Genomic DNA, 12,578 nt, shown 5'->3' on the forward strand with positions numbered 1-12,578 from the left:
AGGTCTATTGAATTTGATCTCAGGTATTAATGAAACCTTTGCGCAAAGTTCACACCTGAGCACAGAGGCCAAGGCACAGCGCATCCTAGTTCCCAGCCCAACGAGGATTTCTCGTGCGATTGTGGGAAAACCTGGGTGGCTTACCCTGGATGCATGCACATTTGGAATTTTCGGCATTACCGACTTAATAATCGATCTATTAAATATTTATCCATTATAATAATTCTAATGGTTTTTTTGAATCACAAATCAGGAAAAATTTATAATCGGCTGAAACTAGCCTGGCAAATCGTTCATTTTAGCCGGCAAAATACATCCGAAATTTCCCAATAATAATAATCTGTAAAAGGAGTTATTATTACGGGAGTGTAAAAAGGCTATATTCGACAACCAGGTGCCACACAAAATTTTTTGAACTGAAAATATTCCAATCTCGTTCGAACGCTGCCATTTGTTCGCCTCCAATAAAATTTGCATTTGCTCCCCAATGGGTCTTCACACGTTCCAAGAACAAGTTTGCACTTCCTGGAACCAACTCAAGACGAGCCAATGGCAGAGAAGAATGGATGAGCAAAAATTTTTTTATATCTGACCTTATCCCTGTGTGTTTGGGGGGGGGAAAGCAATCGATGTTGCTAAAGCTAGCCTGATAGTGTGATAATTTACCGACGAGAAACGCGTTCAAAATAGATTGAATACAACATTTTCATTCACAAGGTAAGTCACAACATCAACAATTAATATGATTGACATCGTTTATATACACGCTACGCTGTTTTCCAAGATTTTCAGTCATGTTGAACAAAAGGGTGTTGTGCATGTCGAGACAGCGTCCATATTAATTGAATGTAAATTTAAGGCTGAGTTTTTAATAATGAAACGCTTCTTAGCATTTAATATCCGCATAGTTTACGTGACGTTGAGACTAACCCGAAATGGAGTCAAAGATGAAAATGCTAATAAATACTCTCAATATACCGTATTATAGCTGCAGAAACGCACAAATACATTATGCCAAGGTGATCGAATAAAGGACTCTCCACTGATATATATCTACGCTGATAAGCGCTTTTTCCTTCGGAAAAGTGAAACATTTCGCTTGTTCCTATACTGCCTTTACTGGGGCCGGATTTCGCCTGTTCCTATACTGGGGCCGGTTGTATCAAGCCCTTTTAGTTTAAACGGTGGTTGAGCTCAAAATAGACAGCAAGTCAAGCACCGCGGAGCAGGCTGGCTCATTGGGCTTTAACCCCACAAATAATTTTCCGTAATGATTAGTCTTTAATTTCAAATATTTTAGTTCGCTCAATTTACAAGCAATATTTTTAGCAATTTGTATTTCTTGCTTACTTCTTCAAAGGATATTTTGATAACCAATTCAAACAAATGAGTATATTCCAACGATATCTGCATGTCGTAATAAATCCGCCATGTTTACAAGTGGTTTGAAATTATTTATGTTCAGTACATATGTTTGCCCAAAATAAAAAAAAACAAACACAAAACAAATAGACAAAAAAGGACAAGCATTTGACCATTAAAACAGCGTGGTTCCTCTCATAATTTAATCCTTTCGCTTAAGGCATTTGAGAAGCCAACAACTACGGCGTCATAGTCGTAAGAGGTCCTCTTTGGTTGTTTCTATTGTTTAATGTTTGTATATGATCGAGTTCCAAACATGCTGGACTGAAACTTTACCGAGGACAAGCATTTGAGTGATTTGACCATTAAAAGTTTTAAAACAGCGTGGTTATCCATTCAAAATATTTGACATCATAACCAAAGCATGATTATATTGTTTAATGTTTGTTATGAGCGCCAAACATGCTGGAAACTTTACATAGGACAAGCATTTGAGTGATTTGACCACTAAAACAGCGTGGTTATCCATGTCAAAATATTTGACATCATAACCAAAGCATGATTATATTGTTTAATGTTTGTTTTGAGCGCCAAACATGCTGAAAACTTTACATAGGACAAGCATTTGGCTATTAAAACAGCGTGGTTATATCCATGTCAAAATATTTGACATCATAACCAAAGCATGGTTATATTGTTTAATGTTTGTATATGAGCGCCAAACATGCTGGAAACTTTACATAGGACAACCATTTGACCATTAAAACAGCGTGGTTATCAATTTAAAAAATTTTACACTGATCATAACCAAAGCATGGTTATATTGTTTAATGTTTGTTATGAGCGCCAAACATGCTGGAAACTTTACATAGGACAAGCATTTGACCATCAGCGTGGTTATCCCATCTCAAAATATTTGACATCATAACTAAAGCATGGTTATATTGTTTAATGTTAGTATATGAGCGCCAAACATGCTGGAAACTTTACATAGGACAAGCATTTGACCATTAAAACAGCGTGGTTATCCATGTCAAAATATTTGACATCATAACCAAAGCATGATTATATTGTTTAATGTTTGTATATGAGCGCCAAACATGCTGGAAACTTTACATAGGACAACCATTTGACCATTAAAACAGCGTGGTTATCAATTTAAAAAAAATTACACTGATCATAACCAAAGCATGGTTATATTGTTTAATGTTTGTTATGAGCGCCAAACATGCTGGAAACTTTACATAGGACAAGCATTTGACCATCAGCGTGGTTATCCCATCTCAAAATATTTGACATCATAACTAAAGCATGGTTATATTGTTTAATGTTAGTATATGAGCGCCAAACATGCTGGAAACTTTACATAGGACAAGCATTTGACCATTAAAACAACGTGGTTATCCATGTCAAAATATTTGACATCATAACCAAAGCATGATTATATTGTTTAATGTTTGTATATGAGCGCCACGGGTAGTTCCGCCGTTCTACTCGGGTTAAAAATGGTCAGGGAATTTCAATATCTCTGTACCTCTGTTGATTTTGCAGATCAAATGGGTAAGCGGGACGGACAAATATTGGCATTTTTGCATTTCGCCATCACTGAGATGAGACCACTAGTGCTCCTATGGTACACCGTTTACAGCACGTTTGCGAATGTTGTCACGAGTGCAGCTGTTCAAAATGCCTACGGCGTTCAGAGTGTCGTTGCGTGCATTTATTTTGGACATATCAACTCACGAGACGTCGCAGATTGTGCTAAATCAGCTTATCGAAGATATCTGCCTTCTGGTCCCCAGGATTATTTCAAAGACTGTAGTGACAAATGTCCGGGTTCTGCGGTCGGGATTTCCGCACCTGAACCACGCATTATGTTTTTCTTCATGACTACCTGGCTTCTTGGTATGAATAATTTTTAACAATTATTTTTTATTAGTGCAAATATTGACTTTGACAATTGTCACAATTCATCAGAATGCATAACAATCATATAAAATTATGCAATTTTAATAATGTTATGTAGAGCGTTAAACTTAAACGCCATTTATACAGGGTGTATAAAAAAAGAAGACCTTTAGAGATCAAACTATTGTTATAATTTAAATACCTGATCAATTTTCTAAGCCCGCGGCTGCTCAATCGAATAAAATCTATAGTGCATGGCACGAAGGTTGTGCTTTTCACCGGTGGATTTCTATCAGGAACCTTTCTCAAAACGTGTTTCTGGACATAAATCTGGACGATAAATCGTCGAAGTAACATCATCTAGACTGAGAGTGAATGCATCTGACTAATTTATTCAGGACCTTTTTTAAGCAATCATTTTGACAGAAAGTGACCCCCTCCATAAAATATAAGCATGTTATATAAAACATATAAGCATGTATCCATGTTGCCAACAATGTTTTATGAATTTGCAAAAATGCTAACAGTGGGGTGTAATTGACCCTCAGTAGTACCACTGGAGGGGCCAAGACACCCCCCCCCGTTTCCTTTGATACTTTGTACACACTGAAAACAATATTGGGTGGAACATGCTTCTATGTTTTATATAACATTGCTTGTATTTTAAACAGGGGTCAATGACTCTGAAAAGGATTCCTTAAAAAAGACCAGTTGCATTTATTGCATTCATTTCAGGACTCTATCTCCTTTTCCTGGTGTATTGCGTCTACCACCACCCAGATTACTACTCTGGCCGTTACATCAAGTTTACTCAGACACTTTATTCCAGTAAAGTGTACAAAGTTTTGACCATTGTCACGTTCCTCCTCTCCGTCATCATGATCCTTCTCGGGATCTTCCTCTTGATCAAGTATAACGAAGGCTGGACCCAATACATCGTCGCATTATTATTAATGGTGATGGCTTCCCGGACCCTTCTTCGCCAGAAGAGCAATGGCCTCGATATCAGATGCGAGAAATTCTGTGGATTGAAGATTTCTCGGGGAAACACGTTCATGAAAGTTTGGAATTTCTTCTTGACCACCAATGCTGGTGTCCTCGATGCCTTGGAGGTCGAGTTTATGAAAAAAGGGCTCCCCCGGGATTTGGTGGCCCCGGAAGAACGCAAAGAAGGATGCTCGGCGTTTTTCACCTGGCATACCCTCCTGGAAACACCAAGGTCCACAAGTTCCGAAGATCTTTTGGGAGGTGAAGAAATATGTGGCACTACACTGACAGAACGAGTCTAAACGAGACTGACGCTTGCAACGACGCTTTTAAAATACATTTTTAATTTAAATTGAATTAAAAATCAACTAAGACTACGTTAATTTACAATAAATTTTATATACAATTCACCCAGTTAATTCTTAATACAAATTGAACGATAACGGAAAAATTAGACATTTGCCGTTTAAATCTAGTTTTAACTTTTAAACAGTTAACCTGAGATTGTGATGACGTCGCGAGGTGCCTTGATAGAACCCAGTTCCCATGCGTTTCATTCTTACTACAACGAGTATTAAGGACGTAAGTTGAAAGGCAAACGTGTTTCAATATAAAAACAGTAGAATTACTTGGAGTTTTGTCGAGTATTAGGCAAACTTTAGAACATTTGTTTGGCAAAAAAAGCGCCTGGACACGAGGCTGGTCAGGCAGACAGATAGGTAGAATATACGTGACATATAGGGGTTAGATAATCCAAGTTAATTCAAGGCACGTGTGAGCCAATGAATTGCCTTTAAATTCAAATTGCCTTTAAAAAAATTAAATGATGGCACGTGGAACAGCCTCTTAATTCCCATGCCAATACCCTGGACCAGTCATTCAGCGTATATTTATTATCTAAACAGTAGGAAACAATCATCGTCAAGCCGCTCTTATCTAGGAAAATTAACTACGTTCAGAAGTATTTATGTACTATACCATCTTTCTATCTTTAAATTCGAAAAAGGGGCTGTTTACATGATCCCAAATAACCGAGTTCAAACGAAGCGTGATATGATTTTGAGGTACTGAAATGAGTAAAGATGATCCTGATATTGGTGTCTCAATCTCAACAATAAAACGTGCTTGTTTCCTTTCATAAAGTCCTTTTTCGATACCTCAAATTCATGAATTTCGGGTAACCAGGTTCATGTAAACAGACCCTAATAAGTAAAACAATCAATATTATTAAATTCGCTAAATGCGCAATAGGTTTATGCGGATGTAACAAATTTCTTGTTCAGTACGATAGTTAATCATATTGCATTGCAATGACTGTGCGAAGTACAAAATTCTTTCATCCCACAATCGCTGTCCTCATAACAAAGGTCTCCCACACAGCTCGCCTTGCATTTCTTCTCCATGAGGCCTCTCCAATCCACGATACAACAGAAATTTCCTTTAGTGCAATCTGAGTCTCGAGAACAGGGATTTGGACTAACTGTCCCGACACTTGGTCGACTTTCTAGTTCACACTTTAGGTCGTAATTGCAGGTTTCATTTAAGGCACAGTCGCTGTCTTCATAGCAATGGTTTCCAACACAAGATGACTTGCATTCCTTCTGAATTTCACGAGTCCAGTCGACGATACAACAGTATTCTCCTTTGACACAACCCGAGTCTTCAGAACATTTACTTATATCACGAGTTGGGGGAAATGTCTGGACTGCTCGGTTATCACCTGGTTCACATCGGAGGTTTATGCAGTGTTCATTTAAACCGCAGTCGCTGTCTTCATAGCAATGGTTTCCAACACAAGATGACTTGCATTCCTTCTGAATTTCACGTGTCCAGTCGACGATACAACAGTATTTTCCACGAGCACAGTGCGAATCCTGTGCACAAGTATTTATTTTAAGCGTCGTCATTGGCGCTGTCGAAGCAAGTACACAACGACTTGAAATGCAGTTCTCATTCAAACCACAATTGCTGTCTTCATAGCAAAGATCTCCAACACAAGATGACTTGCATTCCTTTTGAATCGCACGAGACCAGTCAACGATACAACAGTATTTTCCTTTGACACAACCTGAGTCTTCAGAACATTTACTCATGTCACGAGTTGGGGGAAATGTCCGGACTGTTGGGCTATGACCTGGTTCACATCGGAGGTTTCTGCAGTGTTCATTTAAACCACAGTCGCTGTCTTCATAGCAATGGTTTCCAACACAAGATGACTTGCATTCCTTTTGAATTTCACGAGTCCAGTCGACGATACAACAAAAACCTCCACTAGCCACACAATGCGAATATTCATCACAAATACGCGCCTTGGAGGTTGTGGTGGGAAACACAGTAGTAGGGGTGTTTGGTCGGTTGACTAGTTTGCATTTATGATCTACGCATTCTTCATTACTGCCACAGTCGGCGTTTTCGGGAGAGCAAAGATACCCGACACAACTTGACTGGCATACCCTTTCTACCGGGCCAGAATAACTAAGAATACAGCAGTATCCCGTTGTAGAGCAGTCGGAATCTCGGAAACACTCTTTGACAGGTAGGGTGGTAAACGGTCTCGGGGTAATGGCGACAGTCGTTTTCAAACGCAGCTTTGGACGTACTTTGGGAGCACAGCGCTTGCTTAACGTACAATATTCTCTATATGAACAATCCCAGTCGTCATAGCAGACATATCCAACGCAGCTCTTCTTGCAAGCCTTACCAATGCCCCGAAATTTGAAGAAGCAACAATTCTCCTTATACTTGCGATTTCGCGGCAACGATATCCCGCGTCCCTTTCCGCACTGTGAACTAGGCGACACGTTGCAACACAGGATAACAACCAGCACGCTGGCCAAATAAAGCCCCGAATTGAATTGACGCATTGCGATCGAACTATTCAACGTGATCGGAAATTCTCTTCCAAGCGACTTTCTATTTAAGTTTACAACTAGTGTTAGTCGGTCACTTTCAAATAAACAGTATCAGTCGGCAGACACGTAAGTACGTAGATAAAGTCGAAAATAAACTGCTCATTCAATTAAACTTGACCTTTTTATGCATGCATTGACATTGTTATATTGTGATGGTGTTAAAACCTTGACCTCAAACTCAGAGCGCGCAATGTATAATGGTTGTCTCGTATTAGGCTCCATAAATAAAGAGCATTTTCCTTTTTACGTCGCCTTAGCTTGGCTTGAAAAGCTGAATTTTTAAGTCCTAAAGTGGCATATAGTAGTGCATGATCACTGTAATGGAATTAGTTAAATCTTTTTGACAACCTTTATTGAAGTTGTTGTAATATCATCCGATATTATTATGCTCAATATACTTGTATATACTGGTTTGACCGGCCCAATGTTGCATGATAAAAAACAGAGTTTATTATAGCCAAGCAATATGTTATTTAGTTGTCTAGCATCCAGTATACGTAGTTCAGCTTAAACGGTGGAGTAGACCAAAGTTTACTCTCATATGTGCATCTTGTTAATGACTAAACATATTTATGCATTATATGTCAGTCATCGTAATTTGTCAAAGTAATATTCGAAGTCAATATCTTCGAGTAGGCCATTGTCTGGTTTCTGGAAGAAGTTCCGGCGGCTGCCATTGTCTTACGTTTCGCTGACCCTGAATTATGATCACTTACAAGTTGAATAAAAACAATACTGTTTTTGTGGTCACTGCTGTTCTGTTTGATCAAGAATAATACATTAGTGTGTAGAGATGTCGACGGAAAATACATATTTTGAACTGAATGTACAACTGTTTACAGGAGCTAGGGTTTACGGAACGGAATGCACGTTTACCATCTCCAAGGCAGGTTTTACGAAAGCTGGATTACACTATCCATCTGATAGTTTCAATCGCTTTAAAATTGTCCGCTGTTCAGTATAACCTGCATTAAACCTGGGGGTTCTCTTTCATAATGATTTTTACTCCGAAGTTGCAAATTCATTGCTTTCAACCATGTGTTTAAATTGGTTGAAAAATCGCTATCTAGCTTAATCTTGGGTTAACTCAAATTTTCATCTCAATTTTCACATCATTTCACTCAGTTTAAGACTTGGATCAGTTCCCGACCTGCTTAATTTTTGAAAGAATTCTCTTCCGCCACCAGCCAATCACATCGCGCCGTTGTTTACAAAGAAAAAACACTCGTCATATTAAAACGAGCAACACTTTAATTATCGGCCTGGACTTCCTGAATTTGTTTCCAAATTTGAATTTTACTATTATTTTCGCCAAGGTGAACAGGAACAGAACAGTTGCTGGGGAACTAATGACGTTACTAACGTCTCATTCAACATGATCGCCACATTATCCATATTAATTAATTATTACTATTTCCCTATAAAACTTTCGAAACATTAGGATTTAGCAATTAAACTGGTTAAGACCCTCGTTATATAGAATAAGTCTCAAGAGTCTTTGTATAAATTATCGCTTCCATTGCCTATTCTGTAACATTAACTACGAGTTAGCAAGCAAGCATGCAAATAGCGATGTTTTAGCAGGTAGGGAAAGTCAACACAAATGCATATGTTACATCGCTAGCAATCAGTCTTAAAGTGCCTATATCACTTGTGGGATCTTTACGGATTTGAATTGAGCTTTAAAAATTAGTTTATAAGTTCCACAACCCTTTTTGATATAATTAAATAGTTTCGGAAATATTTACATCTAAACATGACGATTTGCCTAAATTTGCAGGTACGAAAAATCTTCTAAGCTGTTGTATAATTAATTTTAAATGAAATCAAATCAATTAAATAAAAAAAAACACTGCAAATCACCAACAGAATCCAACCTATGCGTCTATTCAATCGTTGATTTCATAAGTATGATTTAAATTATTTTAAACTTCTACGTGTGTACGTACGTACAAAAAAACAAAACAACCCTATGCTTCACTTATCCGCGCTGTCTGCCGCTAGAAGGACAAGTGGTAGATGTAAAATAGTCTCAGCTTCCCTCGTCTTCTGTACTGCGTATGATGAAATCAGTTAGTTTTCATCAAGTACTGAGAGATATGGCGCTCAATGACATCCGTCACTTGGCGTGGTATAGAGCGACGGCCGACGGGTAACGACGGACTGGAAAATAGGTTTTAAAGACATGAACATCATAACTTGTCATAGCAGTGCATAATTATAATGTGCTAAATATATCTGCAATTCTGCATGTGGATTTGATGGGTAACTTGTAAACGGAAATAATCTATTGCTTTGACGAAAGTAAAAAGCATTTGGACAAAGACTGGTGATGCTAATTTTTACGTCAACAAAAACTTCCTGCCAAAGAAATTTGCCCGTGTAAAAGCGACTGAACACCATGGTTTAAATCTGTACAACTCGTCAAATATCGGCAAATTGGAACACGCTTTATTATTTTATACTATCACATTTCTTCGTATCAAATTGCCCTGTCCCAAACGCTGCATTATACTCCGAATGACTGACGTCAATCCCGACGTAATAATTAACCGCGAAATTCAGGTTGCTGGTTGTCAACAAAAGTATGTTGCAAAAGTCACGCAAAGCGTTCTCTGCTTCAAATTCAGCTACACTTTGTCTTTGTTATCTCTGATACTTGGACATTAGGGGGACTCCTTGTCGGTGTTAAACTCAGTTAAAACAAGGTACAGTAATCACAAAATCACTCATTTACTATTCAGCTTCGAACCGTTCGAAAGAGTGTGCGATTTCATAGTCAACCTTGCCAACAGAAAAGATGAAAATAGATTATTATTTGTTCTTCAAACCGACTTCAGACTAGTTTAACTGAAGGCGATTGAGCTCATGATTCAATTATTAAAAAAAAGTTTACTGTCACTGAGATGGTTTGAAGCCACTCTAAATTAGAGGCCATCTTGTCGCTTCAAACTCCGTGCTGTGATTATAGCTAGATGCAGTCATTGACCTATGTAGCATTTTATAGTTTAATGAAACTATAGATTTCTTATTGATGCGCGTTATTTCATAAGCAGCCCAAATTGACAAATAGCCGAAAATTTTCTCGCGCTCAAATTATCACGCATATTTGGGCTGCCTATATATGATTATAGCATTTTTGGCATTTTCTTTCAGGACCATGGGCAAAAGGGACGGTGAGATATTGGCGTTTATCCATTTCGTTGTGACGGAGATGCGACCAATATGGCTTCTATGGTACACAGTTTACAGCACGTTTGAAGGTATTCTCACGGGTACCTCCATCACGACCGCCTACCGTCAACACGAGGTGACAAAATGTTTGCATGAAGAGAAACTGAGTGTAGGAGAGATTGAAGATTGCGCTAAATCAGCGTACGTAAGATATCTCGCTTCGGGTCCACAGATACCTTTCGATGAGTGCGGGGAGCATTGCGAAGGCGCGTTAGTTGGAGTTGACGTTCCTGAGCCACGAATAATGTTCTTTTTTATGACAATCTGGCTCTTTGGTATGTATTTATAGTTATTTTGAAGATAATTTGTCTTGTAAACGGATTAGTTTATTCTAAAAACTTCAGTTGTTTCCATTCTTCACTGTACTGCGCAGTAAGGTTTTCACTGATACGGTAAAAAAGAGTTTGTATATTTGTATGTATATCAAAACGAAATCTTTCAGCAAAATATCGAGTATAGTCTCAGTTTGAAAAATTGCTTAAGTTATAGTTTAGCTACGGTTGATAATTTTGCAGAGACTGACTAATTGTCCCGTTAAATGGTTCTGGCATTTAGAGTGCAACAAATGAAGGCTAATCACTGTTTGCATTACTACTTTCATCTTAGGGCCTGTTTACATGGAGCGAGTTAGCCCAACTAGGCGAGGTAAAAAGTGCATCATATGAAAGGTTTAAATTTATTAGTCTTTCATTATAATTATGCAGTTTTCACCTCCCCTAGCCGGGATAACTCGCTCTATGTAAAAAGGCCCTTTAGTAGATAGATAGATAGTTTAAAACAAGCATTGCAGTTACAAAGACTTTAGTAGTTACAGGTGAGAGTAAGCTAAAGAAAAATTTATATTTACAACAATTGAACTAGTATAGTTATAAAATTACAATATAGTATATGCATAGGTTATAGAATTGGTTTACTCATTTAAGCAAATAATGACCATCTAGTATACAAAATCTTATTGTATCAAATTCAACGTTTAAACTCACCCTGCATAAGTCGCTTTTCGTATCATTCCAGGGTTCCTGCTTGTACTTTTGATCTATTTTGCCTACCGTCATCCCAATTATCACACAGGCAGCTACATAAAGTTTACCCAAAATCTTTACGGATGCAAAGCATACAAGCTTGTTGCGAATTGCACATTCGTGGTGTCTGTCTTGGTGATAATTGTTGGGATCGTGATCTTGATTAAGAATAATGAAGATTGGACCAAGTATATCATCGCGCTGATGCTGATGGTAATGGCCTCCAGAAGTCTCGTCCGTTGCAAGAGCAACGGCGTCGATATCAATTCCGAGAAATTCTGTCAGCTGACGATCTCTCGTGGAAACGCGCTGATGAGGGTGTTGAATTTGTTTCTGACCACCAACGCTGATCTCTATGATGAACTGGAGGTACAGGTTATGAAGAAAGGGCTTCGGCGTGATGTTGCCGCTGAACAAGACGAACGCGTGGTGGGTTGCAAGGGAATACTTGATTGGTATCCGCTCAGTGACGAAAGCCTGAACGAATTTCTGGCAAGTGTGGATGAAAGCAATGCCAAAGAACGTACGGAGAAGGTTTAGGACTTTGTGGACAACATAAGTGCATGATCTACGGTGTCCAACCTCGTACTGGGCATGGTTAGAATTGCAATAAACTTAGATATAAACGGAGTATGAAACTAAATATTCTAGAGTCGAGAAACTTCATTACAAACCCGAGTCCATTTCAACGTCTCAAATTCTTTCTTGTTTCATTTTTCTCAGAACGAATTTCAATAAAAAGGTATTTAACTTCAACTGAAGGTTTACGCCTGTATTCAAAAAGCTCACTCAGACTCACACTTGAGTGTGACATAGAAATTTTGTTACTAGTGCATGATCAACGAGAAAGTTTATTCTTAATCGAAGAAAATATTTAAGGTAAAACATTGAAAATCAAGCTCTTATTCGACTGAGAATACCATCATTGAAACGTTATGAGAAGATTGAGATCTGAATGAGTTTGAGTGTGAGTTAGCGTTCGAGGTGGCCTTTTAAGCCAGCCTCTTAACTGCTAAGCTTATTCACCAAAGGAATATGGAAAGACGAGGTGACGTCACGGGAGCCTGACACAGCACACAGCCTTCAAGGGCATCCAAGGGCAAATGTTTAGGAACAAGTTATTTTGAAACAAAGAATCCAACTAGCCCACCAC

The 12,578-nt window shown here is 38.4% G+C and overlaps 3 protein-coding genes across 4 annotated transcripts; 2 read left to right on the forward strand and 1 right to left on the reverse strand.

Moving 5' to 3' along the window:
- Positions 1-624: 624 nt before the first annotated feature.
- Positions 625-4,641, forward strand: LOC114529170. The gene is made up of 3 exons (XM_028550937.1): positions 625-717; positions 2,914-3,267; positions 4,006-4,641. Exons 2-3 carry the CDS (start codon positions 2,919-2,921, stop codon positions 4,557-4,559), a joined length of 903 nt encoding a protein of 300 aa, XP_028406738.1. The 5' UTR covers positions 625-717; positions 2,914-2,918; the 3' UTR covers positions 4,560-4,641.
- Positions 4,642-5,529: 888 nt separating this feature from the next.
- On the reverse strand, positions 5,530-7,342 carry LOC114529169 (neurogenic locus notch homolog protein 1-like). 2 transcript variants are annotated; one of them, XM_028550935.1, is made up of 2 exons: positions 6,078-7,342; positions 5,530-5,864 (listed from the first exon to the last, which is right to left on the reverse strand). In XM_028550935.1, the coding sequence occupies exons 1-2, from the start codon at positions 7,119-7,121 to the stop codon at positions 5,553-5,555; spliced, it is 1,356 nt and encodes a 451-aa protein (XP_028406736.1). In that variant the 5' UTR covers positions 7,122-7,342; the 3' UTR covers positions 5,530-5,552. The 2 variants fall into 2 exon arrangements, with proteins under 2 accessions (XP_028406736.1, XP_028406737.1); XM_028550936.1 differs by having other exon boundaries at positions 5,530-6,068; positions 6,483-7,297.
- Positions 7,343-9,722: 2,380 nt separating this feature from the next.
- Positions 9,723-12,109, forward strand: LOC114529171. Its single transcript, XM_028550940.1, has 3 exons — positions 9,723-9,877; positions 10,326-10,678; positions 11,418-12,109. The coding sequence occupies exons 2-3, from the start codon at positions 10,330-10,332 to the stop codon at positions 11,963-11,965; spliced, it is 897 nt and encodes a 298-aa protein (XP_028406741.1). The 5' UTR covers positions 9,723-9,877; positions 10,326-10,329; the 3' UTR covers positions 11,966-12,109.
- The last annotated feature ends 469 nt before the right edge of the window (positions 12,110-12,578 follow it).

The sequence above is a fragment of the Dendronephthya gigantea genome, unplaced genomic scaffold (assembly GCF_004324835.1).
Source record: "Dendronephthya gigantea isolate DGI-Jeju-01 unplaced genomic scaffold, DenGig_1.0 000053F, whole genome shotgun sequence".
Classification (NCBI taxonomy): Eukaryota; Metazoa; Cnidaria; class Anthozoa; order Malacalcyonacea; family Nephtheidae; genus Dendronephthya; species Dendronephthya gigantea.

Coding starts and splice junctions, on each gene's coding strand:
- LOC114529170 (XM_028550937.1), top strand. CDS start 2,919: ATGGGTAAGCGGGACGGACAAATATTGGCATTTTTGCATTTCGCCATC. Junction 3,268..4,005: donor CATGACTACCTGGCTTCTTG/GTATGAATAATT, acceptor CATTCATTTCAG/GACTCTATCTCCTTTTCCTG.
- LOC114529169 (XM_028550935.1), bottom strand. CDS start 7,121: ATGCGTCAATTCAATTCGGGGCTTTATTTGGCCAGCGTGCTGGTTGTT. Junction 5,865..6,077: donor TCGTCGACTGGACACGTGAA/ATTCAGAAGGAA, acceptor TGGACTCGTGAA/ATTCAGAAGGAATGCAAGTC.
- LOC114529171 (XM_028550940.1), top strand. CDS start 10,330: ATGGGCAAAAGGGACGGTGAGATATTGGCGTTTATCCATTTCGTTGTG. Junction 10,679..11,417: donor TATGACAATCTGGCTCTTTG/GTATGTATTTAT, acceptor GTATCATTCCAG/GGTTCCTGCTTGTACTTTTG.